Source organism: Nyctereutes procyonoides, unplaced genomic scaffold (assembly GCF_905146905.1).
Source record: "Nyctereutes procyonoides isolate TBG_1078 unplaced genomic scaffold, NYPRO_anot_genome, whole genome shotgun sequence".
In the NCBI taxonomy this organism is placed as follows: Eukaryota; Metazoa; Chordata; class Mammalia; order Carnivora; family Canidae; genus Nyctereutes; species Nyctereutes procyonoides.
In genome coordinates this window covers 82340-104982 of record NW_026575037.1, presented here as the reverse complement: position 1 = coordinate 104982, position 22643 = coordinate 82340, and the positions used below count along the sequence as shown (strand labels likewise).

The window sequence follows — 22643 nt, the reverse complement described above, 5'->3', positions numbered from 1 at the left end:
AGGATGAAAGGCAGACAGGGGGGCCACCAGGCGCGGGGGGGGGCGGGGCGGAGGGGCGGCGGACGGAGGATGCCCGGAGCCGGGACGACCCCGCCCGCCCCACGGACGCCGCCGCTCTGCCCTCCATTCCGCCTCGGCCCCCGGTCCGCCCCGGGCTCCCGCCGCCGGCCCCGCACGCTCCAGCCGCCCCTAGCGGGGTCCCCGCCCCGCCCCCCGCGCCCCGCGCGCTCACCTGCCCACGAAGTTCTCGAGCACCGAGCTCTTGCCCGCGCTCTGGCCGCCCACCACGGCGATCTGCGGCAGCTCCAGCAGGCAGCTCTGTCCCAGCGCCGAGAAGGCGTCCTGCAGACGGTTCACCAGCGGGATCAGCTCCTCCATCTCCCGGTTCCCCATCGTGCCAGCGTCGCCGGCTGCCGCTGGTCCCTGCTCTCCTCTGCGACCTGGCGGGGGAGCCGGGGCCGCCCCTGCCGCCCTTGCCGCCCCTGCCGAGCTGGGTGCTGTCAGCGGGTTCCAGCGCAGACGTCGGACCCCCGCCGCCCGCCGCTCGGCTCCTGACAGCTAACGGCCCGCAGCGCGCCTGCGCGGGCGAGAGGGGGCGTGGCCTGGCTCCTCGGCCGCCCCACCCGCGCCCCTCCTGCCTGCAATTCCGCGGGAGGGTTCCCGACCGGACTCCTCGGGCCGGCGCGCACGCACTGCCTCCCAGCTGCGGCCAGATGCCACGACCTCTGTCTCCTGCTACCAAGGCTTAGAGGCACAGTTACAGCGCCGGGTCCGGGAATCAGCGGCAGCTACAAAGCCAAAGACCAGGGGAAAGACCTACTGATAAGAACTCAGCCTTGTCACCAGCAGTAGCTTCGGTACCTCCGTCGCCGCCAGAGTCACTTCCTAAAAGCAAATCTCATGTTCTCACGCCCTACTTTCAGAACCCACCTCTGCTCAAGGTGGCTGGCCTGTGGGGTCTAAATTCTTCCATCTGATATCCATTTCAGGACCTGGGTAGCCTGACCCTACCTAATTATTCAACCCCGACAATTCCACCTCCCAGCTGTCGAAGCTAAGGTGAAGCCCGCTGTGCTTACCCCGCAGGCTCCCTCTCTTCAATCCCCACACTCATTATGTCCTGTAAGACTCCTCACGCCGTTTCTCCTGCCCATCTAACTCCTCCTTGGGGTCTATCAAAGAGCGTGTACTCTGCACATATTCTGTTAAATTTAGCAAATTGAGACGTGCCTGTGAGTCGAGTCCTATGCCTGCTATGGAGATACAAAGATAAATGGTCATGCTTGCTCAGCCTCTTTGGACAGTTCCACTTTACAAAGAGATATCCGTGCTTTCCAGGATTTAATTCATGGGCCTTTGCTTGTCTCACACTTTATACTCTGCCTGAGGATTTTTGCCATGGCTTTGATTCTGCATAATGACTAGCGACTACAGGAATCTAAATTGCTAGCCCACGTCTCTCTCCTTTACCGTAGACTGTACTCAAAACTGGTCCTGGACCTCACTACCCGAACGTCCCACAAGTACCTCTGACTTAACTTACTCAAAACAGCTCATCTTTTCTAATCTCAGCATTTAATCCTATAAAGTCTCCTTTATTTATTTATTTATTTATTTATTTATTTATTTATTTTTATTTATGATAGTCACACACAGAGAGAGAGAGAGAGGCAGAGACACAGGCAGAGGGAGAAGCAGGCTCCATGCACCAGGAGCCCAACGTGGGATTCGATCCCGGGTCTCCAGGATCGCGCCCTGGGCCAAAGGCAGGCGCCAAACCGCTGCACCACCCATGGATCCCTATAAATTCTCCTTTAACCCTAAAAGACTTGTATAAAAATGTCCAAACAACCAAAGCACTAAGAATAACCCAAATGTCCATCAAAAGATGAACGAAAGAGCAAATTTGGACATACTTCTAAACAACAAAAAGGAGGGAATGATACAGCAGTAACATAGTTGAATCTCAGATACGTTATATTGAATGAAAGGCATCAAAGAGTACATATTACGTGCTTCCATTTATACAAAGTTGTACAATAGGCAAAATTATCTACCATGATAGAAATCAGAGTACTAGATGCCTTTGAGGTGTAGGGATTGACTGCAGGAGGCACCAGAGATCTTCGTAAAGTGATAGAAATGTTCTATATCTTGATTTGGATATGAGTATATATTCATGGACTCGTTGAACTAAACACTTAAGATCTGTGCGTTTCACTGTAAATTGTATCTCAACTTTTTTAAAAAGCAAAAGAGAAAGACAAAGCGGAATGCACCATCTCCTCCACTGAAGTGTATCCCTAGTAGGATATCTGCCCAACATGCCTTTTCATGGAATCACCCCTCCATCCACCACCTGGTTGTAGCCAGAGTAATCATGAAGACAGAAGGGCATGAAGAGCAACTAACCATGCCCTCCAGTGCCAACAAGAGGCCTGCCCAGTCCCAATCCAGAATCTGGAAGTCATTCTACTCCTTTTCTCTTTCTCTCCCTCATCCCCTACATCAGGTTGGATCCCAGATTATGCCCATTCTAACTCCCTAATACCCACCTCATCCTCTTCATCTTTACTGCCAGTACCTCATTTATAACTATCATTTGTTAACCACCTTCTTCCCATATACATGTACCCTAAATAGATTTCCATTATTGCATTTGGCACATTGCATTGAATCTCTAATTTACATGTCTCTTCTTCCACTAATGTGAAAGAATAATGTCCCCCTGCCAACAATGTCCACATTTAAATCTCCAGAAGCTGTGAATATGTTACCTGACATGGCAAATGGAACTTTGCAGATGTGATTAAACTAAGGACCTTGCGATACGGAGATTATGGTGAATTATCTGAATGGGTCCAGACTAATCACATGGATCCTGAAGAACAGAGAGTCTTGCCTGGCTGTTTCAGAAGGAGATGTGACTACAGTAGAGTGGTCACTGAGATGCAATTTTGCTGGCTTTAAGATGGAGAAAGGGGAGCCAGAAGCCAAGAATTGTTGGCTGCCTCTAGAAGCTGGAAAAGTCAAAGAAACAGATTCTGCCTAGAGCCTGCAAAAGGAACACAACTCTCCTGACACCTTGATTTTACCTCAGTGAGATATGTATCAGACTTCTAACCTATAGAGCTGTAAGTAATACATTTGTGTTGCTTTAAGCCACTAAGTTTGTGGTAATTCATTACAGCAGCTATAGAAAACAAATACAACTAATGATAAACTCTTTGCAGGCAAGATCCATCTTTGTGATTCTCAATGCCTAGCACAGTGCTTAGCACCTAAGGACACCATAGTCAATGGGGGATAGACATAAACAAATTATCACAGCATAGTGTAATAAGTGTCCCAGCGGCGATATGGACTGAACTATGTGTCTCCTCAAAATTTATATGCTGAGGCCCTAATCCTCAGTGTGGCTGTACTTAGGATGAGGTTAAATGAGGGTGGAGCACTGATCCAGTAGGACTAGTGTCCTTACAGAGGCTTGCTCTATCTCTGCCATCTGGGGACCCAGTGAGAAGCCAGCCATCTGCAAGCCAGGAAGAGAGTACTCACCAGGAATCGAATCAGTTAGCACCTCAATGTTGAACTTCCTAGCCTCCAGAATTTTGAGGAAATAAACTTCTGTTGGTTAAGCCACCCAGGTTATGGTATTTTGTTATGGCAGCCTGAGCAGACTCAGACACCACATTTGCTTAAAGGAAAAAAGGGAAAACAAGAAGGGAATCAGGGAGTAACAATTCTCTCTTGAAGCCTTGATGAGATGTCCTGCACTGTGCTACATGCTGTGAGGAATACAAAAAACTCAGAAGCACTAGCCCTTGCCCTGAGTATCTGGCATTCTAATATAAAAGACCATGTGACCATGCAGTAGACAGAGAATGTATAATCATTATATAAATTTGAATTTCATGTGCACAAAAGCAATGTATGTCATCTCTATTCTCCAGAACTTAGTTCAAATCAATCCCACCCACCTACTTCAAGAAATTAACCTTAACTACTTTCGCTAACTGGTTTCCTTCTTTACTTCCCATTTCCAGAATCAGTTCTGCAATAACATGGAACCAGGAGAAATTTAATACTCACACTCCACCCCTTTTCACATAAATTCATCTGTATAAAACAAATAGTGAAGAAAACAAAAACAAAGGGGAAAATCTGAGGGGGAATTTTTGACACAAAGACAACCTACATCTTTGAGGGTGGGTGTAAAGCTGAAAGGGGAGCCGGGTTAGCCGCCCCTGCTTCTTGTCTGCATCACACAATCACCTTAGCCTTGGTCCAGCACCAAGTGAAGAATGCCAGTTCCAGCTTTCTTAACTATAGCACTGGTTCCCACCTTCCTAATGAGGCAGAAGATTCCTAAAGGTTAAGCCATTTTCAGGTGTGGCTCTCTATCTAAGAAGTTAACTTTTTATGAACACATCAGAACTATTACTGAAATAAGTATTTTCCTTCAGGGTCATTTTGAGAAGCAATAAGCCAGTGGCAATAATGCTGCATTTCACACAGTATCATTGGAACTCCTCCTTTGAAATTAATAAACCTTATCCAAAAACTCAGACTCAGTATTCCACAGTCACACATCATTTCAGATGAACAGAATATTATCCTACCACATTCATAGGTTTAGTACCAAATGACTTTTGGCTAATTCTAAGAATTAAATATATATGTATCTTAAATACACATATATTTTTTAAAATATGCTGTAGGCTGAAAGCAAACTCTAAGGAGTTAGAGAGTGCTGAGTGGTGAAAACATCTATGAAAAAATATTTAACCTCTCAAAAAAGAGCCCACACTTGAATAAATGACTGAGGAATTCCTGGTTTTTAAAAAATCAGCCACATTGGGATCCCTGGGTGGCGCAGCGGTTTGGCGCCTGCCTTTGGCCCAGGGCGTGATCCTGGAGACCCAGGATCGAGTCCCACGTCGGGCTCCCGGTGCATGGAGCCTGCTTCTCCCTCTGCCTGTGTCTCTGCTTCTCTCTCTATCTGTGTGACTATCATAAATAAATAAAAATTAAAAAAAAATCAGCCACATTACTGCAGAGCCACATCTCGTATATCTCCCACAGTGCCTAGCTCAGTAATCGATAAATATTTATGAAGCATCTGAACCAAAACTTTAAGCATTTGTCATGTCATCCTTTGTGAGTGCCACTAGGTAAATTATAGTATTACTCTGCATACAATTGAGGGCCTGTTCAAGCCCTACAGTCCTTTCTCCAAAGGTTATCACTTAGATTTTAGATCATCCTGCAAATCAGTTTGTCTGCAGACATCTTTTGAGTTCTATTAAAGCCAGTGAAGTCCAATATAGACACACAGACTTTCACCTGTAGTTGTACTAGACTTTCCATCATAGTTGGCACTTATGTCTCTCCAGGCTTCTCTCCTTCAGTCAAGAGCAGGGGTCAGAAATTGGGGTCAGACTCCCAATTTTATTGCCCGTATTTTTCCTTAGCTTTCATCAGGAAGCAAAATAACTCTGGAGGAACCACTCCAGTCTCCTACCCTTATCACTTCTGTCAATTTGAGATCTGACAGATGGAATCTCACCAGTTGTCCCCATGGAAGCATGGCTGAATCTACACACCTGCCAGGCAGAAAATACCAATCAGCAAGCTTAAGGTGTTAAAACAGAAGGGTTAGGAAGCACTCTCTACATCGCTTAAGTCGATTTAGCAGCCGGTTTGTGCCTTCTATCAAGTAGGTACAGCTGTGTTCTGCTATAAGCATAATCTATACAAACCAAAGTAGAACAGAAATCACATAATTCCTTTTAAAAGGAGGGCCCCCTAGTGCTTTTTAATTCTCATTTGTTGAATTATGAATCCTATACACATAGAGATATACAGGGATAATTCTATATTAATTGTACATTATATATAATTTTATATTATCATTAATAATACAGTAGTATTTTAGGTATATAGGTAAGCTATAATGACCATTTAAAATATGCTTATGACAATTTTTCACTGACACAAAGCAATGCTATGAATAAAATATTAAATGAAAAATGCAGGATATAAAATTATATATATAGTATTTTCATATCTGCATGGTGGACTATCTAGAGGAAAAAAAATAGGAAGAAATGTGCCTAAAAATTTAATGTTAGTCTCCATGAGAAAGTATTGGAAATTTTTATTGTCCTCTTCTCTTTTTTCTCTTAAATTTTCTACAACAAATATGTATTACTCTTACAATTTAAAAGTGAATAAAAATGCCATTTGGCTGAACCATGAGTGGTTTACATACATACAGCTTGTCAACAGCAAAAATGTTGTGTAATACAAGGTTATAATATCATGGCAAATAGAAGCAGGAGAGTCCACAAGCTCATTGACCCCCCAAGCCTTTGTCACTCACTGGCAGCTAATAACTGGCAAAGGATAACTAAGATTTTTAAATGGGAAACATTTCTTTCTGTCCCAAACAGCAGAAATGTTATCAGCCCAGGCCACTACAGTCACTGGAACTATCATTAGCCAAGGATATCCAATTGTAGACTACCCGAAACCATAGGAAGGTAGGTACATATGCTGAATTTTGTTTGCTTAAACCATATGCAGTAATCTATGGCATCAATAAGCCAGACCTAAAAGATTGCATCCTGTATGAATACATTTATACAGCATTCGAGAAAAACCAGAACTAATCTGTGATGACAGAAAGCAGTCTGGGCTGAGGGTGGGGACAGGGGATTGACTGCAAGGGGGCATGTGGAATCTCTATCTTGACTGTGCTGGTGGTTATGTGGTTGTAAAACTCATTGAACTGTAAACATGAAATGGTACATTTTGTCTTATGTAAATTATACTACAATAAAAATAACCTATGGCATTTATGATACAACATGTAATGGTACCACAGAGTCTGATAGACTCTGGATAACCTTAATAATGGCCAGCCATAATCATGCTGTGTTTTGAGAGGACAAAAATTAAATATACCTACTCCCTAAGAAGTTTGCAATGACTCCAAAATTCTGCCAATATAGAGTCATTTTTTCGGGATCTCTGAGTGTTATGTTGACAGGAAAACATCACTTACAGAAAGGAAAGAAACACCTTAAGCCACTAAAAACTATCTCCTTAGAGAGGATTATATTCCAGCAATGTCAGCTCAGAAAGGGGGTGTGGGACAAGAGCAGAATGGGTCCCATAAACATACTAGAGTCAGAGTGTCCTAGGACGCTCACTTTCCCCATTTCACATGGTTTCCTCTCTTCCATTTTTTTAAAAAGATTTATTTATTTGTTTGTTTGTTTGTTTGATAGAGAGAGCAAGAGAGCAAAAGCGAGGGGAGCAGCAGAGGGAGAGGGAGAAGTACACTCCCACTGAGCAGGGAGTCTGACATGGGGCTCAATCCCAGAACTCAGGATCATGACCAGAAGGCAGACACTTAACCAACTGAGCCACCCAGATACCCCTCCTCTCTTTCATTTTACAGGAGAAATGGGAACCTTCATCCCCTGAGCATAGAGGCCAAACTGAACCCCAGTTCTTTTGCTCCTTGATCTTTTGCCAAAGATCGTGGCACTGACAACACTGACAGTTATTGATACTGCTTCATACCCACAAACCATTTTCATGTCACAGCTACTTTTGAAGTAACAACTAACAGATACCAATAACATCTGCCTTTCACACTTAAGAAAACTGAGAGAAATCAAAGAGGTTAGGTGACTTGGCCAATGTCACCCAGCTATATTATGAGAGACACTCTCCCTGATACATACACTTCTGTGTACCATACTTGCAGTCCCACAAGGAGACCTTGAACCTTCGTAATACATAGTACCTACATTTGCCAAATCTATATTGAGACTGGAAAATGCATGGTAAATCATTTTTGTGAAAAATGAGCAGGTTTGTGAAAAAGAGCAGGTTTTATCTTTACATAAATTATTTCAGTTGTCATGATATAGAGTCAGCAGATTGTGATTCAAATTTCTTTTTTTTTAAGATTTATTTATTTATTTATTTATTTATTTATTTATTTATGATAGACATAGAGAGAGAAAGAGAGGCAGAGACACAGGAGGAGGGAGAAGCAGGCTCCATGCTGGGAGCCCGACGTGGGACTCGATCCTGGGACTCCAGGATCGCACCCTGGGCCAAAGGCAGGCGCTAAACTGCTGAGCCACCCAGAGATTCCTGGGATTCAAATTTCTACCGGCTGTGTGATTCACCTTCCTAGCCCATAATTTCATCTGTAAAATGGGTGCAGTAATGTCTGTTCTTCCTAATTTGTAGAACTATTGTGCAATGAAATAAATAATGAACACTAAAATATTCTATAAACTGCATGTCATCAAAAGACTATTAAATGTTTTATTTATAATTATCCAAATCTACCCAGGGACTGTAAATATATTAATTACAAAAACGATTTTCTTAACTATAATTTTTACATGATTTGTGTGATAAATATGTAATAAAAAATACTTTCAAGTATCTTACTATTCATGTATCTCATCAATTTTAGGATTCCTTCATCTGGTAAATTAGAATTATGGAAGAGTCCACTCGTACGAAGAGCCCAGAAATAAACAGAAAGTGTAGTTGAAAGTTCAGGGCACCCAGGTGGCTCAGTTGGTTAAGCACATGCCTTCAGCTCAGGTCATGATCCCAGGGTCTCCTGGGATTGAGTCCCATTTCGTTGGCCTCCCCGCTGGCCTGCTTCCCTCTCTTCCTCTGCCTGCTGCTCTGCCTGCTTATGCTCTCTCTCTCTCTCTCTCTCAAATAAATAAATAAAATCTTTTTTAAAAAAAGAAAGTAACCGTTCACTAGGAATCAAGCATGACAAAGTAATAGAAAGCAAGATAAGTTTTCACAGATAAGCACAAGTAAGAACATCCAGAAAGCAATGAGTTAAGAGTAGGCAAAAATGGGCTGAGATTGACTTTGATGAAGAAATTACAATGAAGCTTAATTCCTTTACAACTAGTGTTGTTCTTTGTGTACAGTTTGAAAAGAACTTAGAATAAAGGTAGCCAATGACACAAGGATAATTTCCAGATTCTCTGGCAAAATTATGCAAAGGAACATAGTATCTCTGGAGCCAAGAATCTCCAAAAATGCCCACTCCCTGCAGGGTCCTCTTTAGACTTTCCTCAGTGACTGCTCCAGTAGAAATCTCACTCCTATCTGTGCCCTTACCTGCTAACCCTGCCCCTGACTAGCATCCTCACTTGCCTTGAAAACTATTTGTAGATAGAAGAGTTAGTCCTTTAACAAGACTGTCAAAAAGGCAACTCATTGTGAAAAGTCAATACTCCAAGGTCTTATAGACAAATGGTCAAACCTGAAGACCCTTGATTTTACCACCATATCACTATTCCATCCACCCATCACTCTATTTGATAAAATGGTTTCAGTGCTTCCCTACATGACCTTCCAAATCTTTTCCTTTTAGACTAGCCTGAGGAAGTTATTTTATTTCTGTTTTTCTTCCATCCCCACATAAATTATTTTAGGAGGGTAAATGCTGGCAGGTATGTGCTGAGAGAATAGAAAGAGAAAATTCACAGCAAAGGTAACAGGCAGGTTCAACCCCAACTCCCTTTTATGCCATTTATTTATTTTTTTTATTGGTGAAAACTGCCAAACACCTTATTGCTGAAGACCTACGTTCTGAAAAATAGAAATTCAGCTGCAAAGACTGAACTGTAACTCTAATGTATAATGACTCTGAATCCATTAGGGCATGCTCTACTTATATCCTGCTGCACAATAGGAATTATTCACACACACACACACACACACACACACACACCCTCACAAAGCTGAGAGTCCCCTTCAGGGCATTGACATCTGCAAAACAATAGCTCCACCAAGGAGGCCATGATAAAAATTATGTTTTCTTTGTTATTTTTTTTCTTAGATTTTGTCTATTTAAGAGAGAGACAAAGATAGCAAGAGAAAGCATGAATGAGAAGAGGGAGAAGCAGGCTCACTGCAGAGCAGGGAGCCAGACACAGGGCTCGATCCTAGGACTCTGAGATCATGACCAGAGCTGAAGGCAGATGCTTAACCAATTGAGTCACCCAGGTGTCCCCTGGGTGGGGACAATTAGTTTTCTTTGAATGTGCACATGTTTCAGATGAGCCATTTATCAGCTATCTTCATAAAAATTCATTTTCTTGTTTTCTTTTTCTTTTTAAAAACAATTTTCAGCAGTGGCTGTTTTGAGAAGGTATCAGGTTGAAATGCTGGTGCTGCCTGACACAAATCCCTCATAATCCAAAGGGGCTGGACACCGCAATTAGAAAGAAGTTTCTTGTTCACGCGTCTATTATGCGATTGAGATGGCCTCTTCACAATTTTTCTGCCCTACCCAGATGTCTCGATCCAAATAGAATGAGAAAATCAAGCCTCTTGTTAGGTGGTCAGTTAGAGGTATCTGACGGTTAGTTACGTCTAAGCTTGCAGCGTTGGCTGAGGGCTCCGTGGTTATGCTCTGTGGTTATCTGCTTCTCCTCTCTGTTCCAGAAGCCAGATCCATTTTAGACAGATGAGAACTAGGACACACGACCAGCTGCACACAGAGCCCCAGTTTGTGGAAAAGTCAGTCAGAGGCAGGGCAGGGTAGAGAAGAATAACATGTACCTCACATACGGGGCCTTCATGATTTTCATGGGCTGGAATCTTCTCTGGCTCCATCCCTTCATTCCTGCAACACCTCCACCTTGTGCCCTTTGCTCCCCATACTTTATTAGCAATAAATCCTCTTCAATCCTCACCTTTTCTCCAAAGTTACTATACAGCAATCTGGTAACCTAGTTCTCCCCTGAGGAACCTGTTTCTACTGGAGTCATCACAAAGGGTAGCTGTCAGCTCTCTCATGCCTCCTGAATCCTAGGACTAAAAGTTCAGAGTGGGGTAGGTTTACTCAGTGCTCCTCATGGCTGCTTTGAAGCCATTCCTTCTCTAAAATTTTCCAGCTTTGGATCTAGATCATTCAACTCTTGTCACTCCTGCTTCTCCTTTCTGGAAACATCTGCCAACCTCTTGTTCATTCTCCTTGGGTTTCAAAGATGTTAGTTCATGACTCACTCTAACAACATACTTGTCTTAATTCTTTGTGATTTCCATTCCACGTTGGTGATACCTCCAACACTGTCCTTGCTCTTCCATCCTCTCCCCTCCCATGATTGTTGTCTTTCACCCTATCTCAGCCTACCTCCCCAAGTCAATCCTTAGTTCCTGCCAGGACCACAGTCTACAACCACCCATAATCTCCACACAAAATAGTCCCCACTCAGGCCTCCATCCACTGTCTTTCCAGATCACTCTCTCTAGTGTCCACCTGCAATAATTCATCAGTCTCACTAGGACTTATAATCAATTAATTCTACCATCTCACCTCCTTCATGTCCTCACTTCCCTCATTTCATTTAGATGGCATGATGGCATGATCTATCATTATAAGCACTCCCTTGAACACACCCTCTACTCCCACTTCTCCCTCAATTTATCATACTCAGCATAACCCAGCCCTAGGAAAATCCAACTTTCCTCCTAGTCTGTGCCTGCACCCAAGAAGCTGAACATAGATAGGAAGAAAAGAAACACTACCATGTTGACAGGAACTACTTTAAGTTAATAATCCTGAACTTCGAATAGACCTGGTAATACCAGTGCCTTCCCGTAGTCCATTCACTCTTATATTCTCCTAGATGACAATTTCATACTTTCTCTTCTCTCCTCAGACCTCCATGTCTCTTCCCTCATCCTCATTCTCAAATGGTGAATTGTATTCTATTTCACTAAGAAAATAGTAACAATCAGAAAAGAAATTCCACTAGCTCCCATCATCTCAAATGCCAACATACCAGCTTCTAGATCATATACTCTGCCTTCCCTAGTGTTTCTATAGAACTTCTAAGACAGGATCTCTACATATGCACTAGATTCTACTCTCTTCTTTACTTGATTATAGCAATTCTCTCTTCTTAACTACATTATTAACTTTTCCCTCTCTACTGGATTATACCATCTACGTATAAACACGCTCTCTTCCCCTTAGCACTTGAACCTATTATTTTTTTCTGACCTATCTCAGCTAGTTGAAAATCCATACTTGAATTTGCTCAAACCAAAAAACATGGTCATTCTTGACTTCTCTCTTTCTCTTACACCATACATTCAGTCCATCAAGAAATCCTACCGGCTCTATCTATCTTCAAAATATATCTAGAATCTAGCAGATTCTGAAAATCTCTGCTGTTAAACAGTGATCTAAGCCACCTCTGTCCTAGATTATTACAGTGGTTTCCTATCTGGCCTCCCTACTTCCATCCTTACCCTCCTACTAACTATTCCTAATATAGAAGCCAAAGTTATCCTTTTAAACATAAGTTCCATCATGTCACCCCTTTACTCAAAAGCTCTGCACTGGTTTCCAATCTTAATCAGACTAAAAACTTAGAAGACCCTTCATTACTAATCCTCCCCTCCAACTCCCCATCCTGCCTTTACTTTGCTTTTTTCTCCAGCTCCTTCCTGCAGACTTCTTTGTTGTTTCTTGAAAATAACCAACACATTCCTCTATAGGCACTTTTTCATCTGTTCTTCCCCTCTGCTTGAAACACTTATTCTCTCACCTTCTTTATAAGTCTACGCTCAAAAGTTACTTTCTCGGGAGGTCTTTACCTGACAATCCCACTTAAAATTGCACCCTCTTAGGGCACTGGTGGGCTCAGTCAGTAAAGCATGTGACTCTTGATCACTGGGTAGTGAGTTCAAGCCCCACACTGGGCATAGAACTCACTTGAAAACAAAATTGCATCCCCTCACACAATTTCTATTCTCCTCCCCTCTTTTATTTTTCTCCACAGCATTTATCATCTTCTAATATTCTATATAATTACATTTTTAATTGGTTTGCCTATTATACACACACACACACACACACACACTCACACACACACCTGAAAATAAGCTCCATGAAGAAAGGGATTTATCTATTTTGCTCATGGTTATAAACACAGTGCCTAGTAGAGCACGTAGTGCATATTACATGCTTAAATATTTGTTGAATGATTTTAACAACATAACTAGGTGTTCTATATGATTTTGTACCTATCCATGTGTGCAAGTCCAGTAGTATTGTAAGCTTCTTGATGGTCAGAATCATGTCATATACTTTCCTGACTTTCTTCCACAGCACAAATCATGGCTTCCACCAGATGGATTTCCACATTAAATCCCTATTCAACTGCACTGCATTATAGATATTATCCTGATCAGTCAGGTCCTTCCCAAATTCCTGACTCTGGGAACCTAAGAGAGGTGTTATTTTAAGCTACTAAGTTTCAGAGTCACTTACACACAGCAAAAGCCTATGGGGGCACTTGTAGAACATTGTATTTGGAAGTTATAAATAATTCCTACCTTATTAAGTTAGCTATCTAATGCTAAGTTTTCTCCCTATCTAGTAGTTTAGTTACCAATAAGAATGACTTAACCCACTGACATATTTATTGGTTAAGGAAATTACTTACATAACAAAGACAATAGATCACAAAATGCATAATAGCTCGAATACAGTAAAACAAAAAATTGGTTTGTATAGTACAGAAGAGTAAACAAGTTAATGCAGTTGTCTTCCTCCATGCAATCAGTCTAATAGAAGTTCTGCCAACTTCAACATACGGCTTTTATATCATTTTTTTTAAATGTTATTTGTTTGGGAGAGAGCACAAGCAGGGGGAGGGGCAGAGGGAAAGGGAGAAGCCTGATGCTAGATTCGATCCCAGGACTCCAAGATCATGACCAGAGTGTAAGGCAGACATTTAATCTACTGAGCCACCAGGTGCCCCTTCAACATGCAGCTTTTAAAGTCACCCCAGAAATTGTCTCCATTCTAGCCAACCACAAGGGAAAAGGACATACAGGAGCATACATAGAAAGTTCTTATGGGCCAGTCCTAGAAATGACACATCATTTGCACAAATATTACACTGGTAAAACTGAGTCACACTGGGAAATGTAATCTAGCCAAGTGCCCAGGAAGTACAGTTGCCAGATTTAGGGGGAAAAAACAAAAACAAAAACAAAAAACCAGACCATTCTGTATTTATCTACAATCCTCCCAAAAATAAGAAGATAACATTTCTGTTGAACAGATAATATCCAAATAGGGAGGAATAAGAATTCATTATATATTCTTAATATGTCCCCATCCTATGATGGCATCTATCTCTGAATACTCAAGACCAGTTTCCAACAACTCAAAATCCATGTTTTTGCAGATTGCAGTTGAGGACCTGATATTTATCCATCTAAAGCAGATTCATCCAATGACTATTTACTGACCTAATTTATTTATCTGGCAAAATGACCTTAAATGTTGCTAACAAAAGATGGAAGATGGTAAACAAGAGACAACAGATTTCAGAAACTTTCTCATGACCCTCCACCTGAAGACTATCAACTCTCCTTTGCTGTCTTCTCTCCCTTCCAAAATAACCATTTTTGACATACCTTTATCCATAGGAAAAACAATTATTCTGACAATTTTCATCCAGAAAGGTATTGTTTATCTACAAGGGGCCTCCAGCTAGGACCCTACTGACAAGGTAATTCAGGGAATGCTGAGGGTGGTTGACAGAATGAGAAGAATATTATTATTCTTAAGAGTGGGATGGAATTTTTTTTATAGATTCAGTCTCAGCTCTCAATTGAAAACATTCTAGAATTTCCCCCATATTTGGAGGCATTTAGAGATAGGAGTAAGAAAAAAAAATACCAGCAAGAAAAACCTAATCAGAGCCTGGTCACAGACATGACCTCAATACCCAGCCCAATACCAGATCAGTTGAGGATGTGGCACTGCATTACTTAGTTTCTTATCTCTTCTCAACTTAAGAATTCTAGAGAGCTAACCTACTTATCAAAAAAGGTAGTGCACAATATGGTTTCTATTTTCATATCATTTTCCACTTTTCTCTATTTTAATGTAGATCTATTTTTGCAACTAACAAACCCTAACTGTGATATGAGACTATTCTGGGGACACTCAGTCTTCTCTTTCTCTAATTGGAGGCACATTACCCTGTCCATTTGCCTCAAGAAGTTGGCATAAAAAGGGCCACTAATGGCCTTAATGAAAGAGAAATTCAGTCCAAGCCAGGTATATCAAAATGGATGGTTCACCTGGGAAGATCCTCACAACATCACCACGAGTTCACTTGTGGGTTTCTTCTTGGAGTTCCCAAGAGCCCTGACAACACTGGTAGGAGTTCATCATCATCCCCCACATTAGAACAAGTGGGAAATGAAGCATAGTGGGATTTTTAAATAGTACAGGAGAGAGAAGTCTTGTCAGAGGTCAAAGGTCACTCAGTAATAAAGTTAGTATTGAATCTCAAGAGTTTTGGCTGCTCCATTTTAAGAAATACTCAAGCCCATGAAGTGAGGGTAACAAATCACAAAGTGATTTGTTATTTGTCTCATTTGCTTTTCTAGGACATATTTTTTTAAGGATAGATTTTAAAATAAAACTTCAGACCAAAAAAAGAAAAACAATGCTATTAGTAGTATAGTTTTAATAAATATTGCTTCTGAAAAAGTTCATCTATTTCCATATCCACACCATTGCCCAAGAGTGTTTCTTAGGCTCTATTAGCAAATAATAGTCTATTCCACATGACTCAAAGAGAGTTAAATCTACATGGGAGAATTTGCCATCTAAATCATACTACAGATCCACTCAAGGGCAGAAATTTAGCTATAGGGGCACCTGGGTGGTTTAGTCAGTTAAGCATTTGCCTTTGGGGCAGATTATGATCTCAGGGTCCTGGGATCAACTGGATCAGGCTCCCCTGATCTGTGGGAGGCCTTCTCTTTCTCTCCCTCTGCCTGCTGCTCCCCCTGCTTGTGCCCTCTGTCTCTTTTTCTGTCAAATAAATAATTTTTTTTGAAAAAGAAAAGTTTAGCTATAGGATATTTTCATTGAATTTAAATTCAATAGGGAATGAAAAATGCCCAGGATCATTGGTTACCAGGGAAACACAAATCAAAATTACAGTGAGATAACACTGCACACAAACTGTAATAGGTAATATTTTTTTAATGACAAATAAGTGTTGGCAAAGATGTGGAGAAACTGGAACCCTCACATACTTGCTGGTGGGAATATAAAATTGTGCTGTTGCTCTAGAAAACAGCTTGGTGTTTCCTCAATGGGTTCGATGTCGAATTACCACATTACCCAGTAAGCAATCCCACTTGGTATTCCAAAAAGCCTGGCACACAAAGTTCATAGCAACAATATTCACAATAGCCAGAAGGTGGAAACAACCCAAACTCCCATTGCCTGATGAAATGATAAACAAAATGTGATATATACACAAACGCTGAGATATTACTCAGCCATAAAAAGGGATGAGGTACTGATACATACTATAACATGGATGAGTCTTGAAAACATCGTGCTAAGTGAAAAAAGCTAGACATAGAAGGCCACATATTGTATGATTCCATTTACATGAAATATAGAGAATAGATATATCCATAGAGACAAAACCCAGGTTGGCAGTTACCAGGAACGAAGCAGAGGGAGGAAATGGGCAATGACGGCTTACCTGGTATAGGATGTCCCTTTGGGTTAATGAAGTATCCTGGAACTAGAGAGGTGACGGTTACCCAATACAGTGAATGTACTAAATACCACTGAACTGTACACTTTATTTTTTTAAGATTTTATTTATTTATTTGAGAGAGAAAGAGAACGAGCAGTGTGGAAGGGCAGAGAGAGAGAGAGAGAGAGAAGCAGACTTGTTCCTGGGCAGGGAGTGCGACTCCAGGCTGGATCCCAGGACCAGGAGATCATAACCTGAGCTGAAAGCAGATGCTTAATTGACTGAGCCACCCAGGCAACCTGAATTGTACACTTGAAGGTGATTAATTCTATCTCATGTGAATTTTACCTCAATAAAAAAATGTGGGGAAAAAAAATGCAACAGGGAGGGTGCACCTAGGTATATATACATACACCCCATCAATCCACAGACCTTGACCGGACTTGGCATTCTGCATTTTAGGTTGAGGTGTGGCTCAAGTGTTGTTTGGTCATCAGAAGCCTGACTTCAATTTTGTGCACCCATAGCCTTGAGCCTAGAGGAGAACAGGATTGAAACAAGCCTTCTCTGTGACCCTCAGGCTTCAGAGCAGGTGATGTTCTCTTCTGCAGGAAGTTGATAATAGGTGCAAGCTGTGCTTTTTATCCATAGCCTTCAGCCTGTTTCATGAGCTCCTACCAGTTAAAGACTCCTCTCAAAGCCCAAGAAGCCTTGGCATTGCTCCAGGGCTCTCTTTTCTGGGCTACCCCCATGGGCTTAGAATCAGTGATTTCTGCATCCACAGCAGTGTTTCTGAACAGTCCCACACCCATATCATTTTCACTGATATTTGCCCAAAAAAGTTTGGACAATGTTACCTTATCATCTCCTTTCATTGTCACACTCTGAGTCCTTGACGATTAACATTTATACAACAGTACTTGAGTGCTAAACACTGTTTTTAAACTTTGCAATAACTGACGACTATTTGGGGGAGATTATCACCACCCTTACTCATCTCTTTCTACTGAGCCCCAGAAGCAAAGGATCAGAGAAACATGTCTGGCATGTCATAGGCTCTTAATAAATGAAACATCTTCCAGAAAGCAGTCATTTTCTGTCTGGAAATTTCTAAGACTGCAGTCTATGCACACACTAATCTTATGCAAATCACTTATCAAAAAGCATATGCTAAACTCATTCACTGGGACTCATCTTTTGTGTGCAGTGGTATTTCCAACACCCTCAGAAGAATTCTCAAAAAGACCATACCACTCAAGGGGGGCACTCTTATCATGGGTATTCTCTTCTCTCACTTAATGTGGTAGCACAAATACTGTATGCTTTTTACGGATTTATTTAACACTTCCTGAGGACCTTCAGAGTACCATGCCCGGCTAAATTACAGATAAAAAGAAGAAACAAAGATATAAGTTCAAAGAACTCAAATAGTTCAACCTCTATTTGAAAAGGTCTATTCCTAGACCTGGAAGAAAAATAACACACACACACACACACAAACCCTCAAGAGGTCAGAGCCTGGCTCCTCAAGACTCAGTTTCCAACTCAGACTCCTTCCTTCTGAAAAACTTTTCTGATGGTCTCTGTCCAACTCTAATCATTCCTGAGTGATTGCCTCATTTGCATATGAGACTGCATTACCTTGTGTGTGTATGTTTGTACTTAGATATGTTCACATCTTTCTCTACAGTTCATATATACATCTATGAGTATACACATACCTTCTTTCTTTCCAATTCTATTACAAGCTTTTCAAAGAGTAATGGCTATGCTCTGTATCACCTTTTTTTATATAGCCCACCCACCTTTGCTCCCATGCTCATCCTCAGCATCAGGTATGAGTGATATACCTAGTACAGTATCAGAAGGGTTAGTGAACTAAGTGAGAAATAAGGGATTTACCCCGGTCACATGCCATTGTAGTTCCCTCCTCCTTGAAAAGTAGGCACTATTCATCAAGTTCAAAGTTCACAAAGCCCTTCATGACTTTTCAAAACCTTCTACCTATAATATCTCATCCCATTCCCACAACAATGTAGAGTGATTTCCCCATTTTATAATGAATGAAACTAAGAATCAGAGAAGAGATGAACTTGACTAGTTAGCAAGTTGTGCTACAAGTTTTCTGTTTGCCTCCAGATCCAATCTCTGCTCTTTCCACTCTACCTTTTCCCCAGGAGGCAATGTCTATGGCTGGCATCAACCACTCCTTTGCTCTCTGCCTTCCAGTTGGATTTGGCCAGTGGAAGGATTAAGAAGGGCAGGAAAAAGGAGAATGAGGTCAGGTATTTACTCCTCTAGCTCCCTTCCTGTCGGTTAACTCTAATTCGACTGTGATCCTTAAATAATTCGACAGCTCTTCTCAGGCAACCTCCACATACTTCTACTTTCTCCCACCCCAGTAACCACTCTTGCCTCTGCTTGTTCAACCGAGTAATGGGTCCCCATTCTGGCTTTCCTGGGTGCTCTACACCATCCCTCGTTCTTTCTCTGAACCCACCCACACCTTTGTAAAGAGTCTCTTCAATAGCCCAGTGTAGATGTGCCACCTACCTTGCTAAGATCCTGAATAGTATATATTGGTCCTCTTCACACCGTCTAATTCTTGCTTAACTCTTTGGTGTCCCAATCTAAACACTTGCTCATTGCATTATTACCAAATTGGAGGCAAGAGCATCGTAACATCACATTGGGCAGCCCCAGCCTGTTACACTTCAAGACCTTCCAGGAATGCAAATCCCCCCAAATCAAGCCTGCTCGCTCTGCTGGTGAGATCTGGAGCACAACAGTCTGTACCTGCAGACAGCTGGAGCTTGCTCTCAGTAAATAAGTCAGACCCAGCTGCTGGGACATTAGTGGAGGCAAGACAATGACTCATCAGAGAAGCTGCAGTCACTTGACCCCCTGTGACTCACACACATTTTGTTGTCAACAAGGTGCTGAGCTGGATAAAAGCTGAATAAACCAATGCTCTGTCTCAGCCAGGTTCCTGGCAATCAACGAGTTAAAGGGCACTAGACTATTCATCTATTTGGTCCTATCCTCAAATATTCTCTCCTACAGTCCTCCAATGTCCCTCTGTCATGCCACTTCTTTCTACCTCACCCACACAAAAAAAGCATATTGCTAAAAATGAAGCAGATAGAGGTACACAAAGGCTGCACTTCTGAGATAAGGACACGGCCACCAGCCAACACTGCACTTTGCCTTAATCATTTCATGATGCACAATATCTATGACTCCAAAGCCTCATTTCTCTTGTCTTCCAATTCTAGCTTTAGCAAAGAACTCAGTTTGAGAGGCAAGAACCTGGCTTCTAATGCAGTCTCTTCCCCAGTTTCTCTCTTAGCTGAGATTCTTCCAGGTTTTGTAAGTTTAAGACTTGTACCATTGGCCTGGCCTTGCAAAAATTTTGGTATAATAGCTAGGTATCATGTTGAGCAATAGCATGCTCAATGAAACAACATCGAGTAATTACTAGGTGTCAAGTATTGTGCCGAGGCCTTTGCTTTGGTTATCCCATTCAGCTGTCCTAGTAATCATCTGAGATTGTGTGTGTGTGTGTGTGTGTGTGTGTGCACACTTCACTTTACAAGTGAAGACAGGCTCACATTTAAGTGATTTAGCTAAGGTCACATAGTTACTGGCGAAAAAGGAAATTCAGCCAACATCTACCGGTTCCACAGTTGCATATGCCTAACCATTTTCCTGCTTCTGTGTACATTTAATCATTTAGTTTTCAAAATTCAGCGTTCTTCACCTCCATACAAAGATTCTCAAGGGAAGGCAAGATATACCTTGTTATTATTTTGGTCAATTAAGTTTAGCACTCATTTATTGAGTCAGATCTACTCTGCACCAGCAACTTTGCAAGGTACCAGGGCACAAGGGTAGAAAGTACAGTCTCTGCTTTTCAAGAGCTCACAATTTAATTAGAGGAACTTCTGAATTTTTTTTAAGGCTCTTGGTTTCTTTCTGGCCTTGGTATTACAGAAGAGTGAATTTTTACCTTTGTTTGTGTCAATCTCAGAGCTAAGGGATTTCCGTTTCTTAACAACCGCAACTAAGAGACCACGATAGGTGATAACCCATGTGTATATTTATTCAAGGAAGAAGGAACAGAAGGAAAGAGAGGAGAAAGAGGAGAGGAAAAGGAGAAAGGGAGGGCAGGGAGGAAGAAGGAAGGAAAGAAGGAAGGAAGGAAGGAAGGAAGGAAGGAAGGAAGGAAGGAAGGAAGGAAAAAAGAAAGAGAAGAGGAGGAAAAAGGAAGGAAAGTAGGAAGAGAAAAAGAATTAGTATGTTGGACTGACCAATGCCTAAGGAAACAAAGGGAAAATGTTTGAAATAGGAGCTGTCTCCAAAAGTTCATGGCATAAGATTACTACACATACATTGCAAATCATTCAATAGACATTTCTTGAACACTTATGATAAGCTATGAGTAGTGTCTGATGCTGGTAATATAGTCACATAAGACTCCCCTCACTCTGAGGACTCACAGTGTCATGGGCAGAAAGATGGTAAATTAAAATTATAGCCCATGGGGTACCTGGGTGGCTCTGTCAGTTAAGCTTCTGACTCTTGATTTTCAGCTCAGGTCTTGATCTCAGGGTCGTGAGTTCAAGCCCCGCATTGGGCTCCATGCTGAGTGTGGAGCCTACTTAAAATAATAATAATTATAATAATATAACGTAAATATTATTACAGCCCACTGGAAGAAAAGCCATAGTTAAGTTACAACTATCACAATATCCCATTGGAAAATAGGAAGAGAATCTCATGAATAAGAGGGTAGCAAAGGAAGAGGCATAACAGGAATAAAGTGATCCTTGAGCTATGACCTGAGATGAAGTGAGAGTTAACAAAGAAGGGAAGGGCAGGTTTGGAAGAAAATATCAGAAAAGGCAGGGAGGTAAAGGAGCCCCAGTAATTTTGATGGAACCCATTGAACATATGTCTGAAATTCACATCATTAAAGCACCCCAGGACTTAATATTTTTTATTTAATGTTTTAAAAAAAGTAATGCAGTCATGGTTCAAAATTAAAACAATATAAAATGGTACCTATTAAAAAATCTTGTTCCCATTACTATGTCTATCCTTCCCACTTCCCATCTCCATCCCTCAGATCTTCCTTGACTTCCAACAGGGTTACATACCAATAAACCCACTGTAAATAAAAAATATTGTTAAGTGGAAAATGCATTTAATACACCTAGCCTATTGAACATCATAGCTTAGCCTAGCCTACCTAAATGTGCAGAACACTTATATTAGCCTACAGTTGGACAACATCATCTAATACAAAGCCTTTTATAATAAAGTATTGAATCTCATGTAATTTATTGAATACTGAAAGTGAAAAACAAAATGGTTGTATGAGTACAGACAGGCTGTAAGTATATTGGTTGTTTACCCTTGTGATTGTGTGGCTGACTGGGAAGTATGGCTCACAGCTCAAAAGTCAAAAATATGCAAAGTACATAGTCAAAATTCAAAGTACAGTTTCTATTGAATGCATAAAGTCAAAAATCATAAGTTGAACCCTCATAAATTGGGTACTGTTTGTACTTATATAGTTTGTTGTGTATCTTTTCACTGCTTCTTTATGAAATACAAGGCAATACAACTAAACATACCCAAATAAATAAAGACTGTCTACAGATGCATGCACTTTTTAGTATATTAAAGCATTGTATTACTCAGGGAAGGTAAAATATTATACATTTTAACTCTAAAGGAATTATTTTCTTGGATTATTATAATTAGCTTTCATGGATGGAGTGCCTCCTACATACCATTACATCTAATGGTCACAACAGTTCCATTTTATAGATGAAGAGAAGTAAGATGTGGAAAGGTCAAGTTACTTATCAAGTTCGGAATACCAGTGAGTGGCAGAACCAGGAGGATGTCCTCTCCTCCAGCATCCTATTTTGGAAAAATGGCCCTACCATTCATCTAATTACTTGAGATAAAAACCTGAGTCTCCCTTGCTGCTCATATCCAATCACCATATCTTATTGGTGTGAACCC

At 41.3% G+C, this 22643-nt stretch overlaps 1 protein-coding gene across 5 annotated transcripts in view; it reads right to left on the bottom strand.

Annotated features, from left to right (window-relative positions):
- The window catches only part of DNM3 (dynamin 3), a 555059-nt gene extending 554586 nt beyond the window's left edge, over window positions 1-473 (bottom strand). For all 5 annotated transcript variants that reach the window (XM_055319209.1, XM_055319207.1, XM_055319208.1 and 2 more), the window contains exon 1: window positions 233-473. In XM_055319209.1, the coding sequence (XP_055175184.1) occupies window positions 233-393 (161 nt within the window). In that variant the 5' untranslated portion in view covers window positions 394-473. The remainder of the gene's footprint in view (window positions 1-232) is intronic.
- Window positions 474-22643: the final 22170 nt, after the last annotated feature.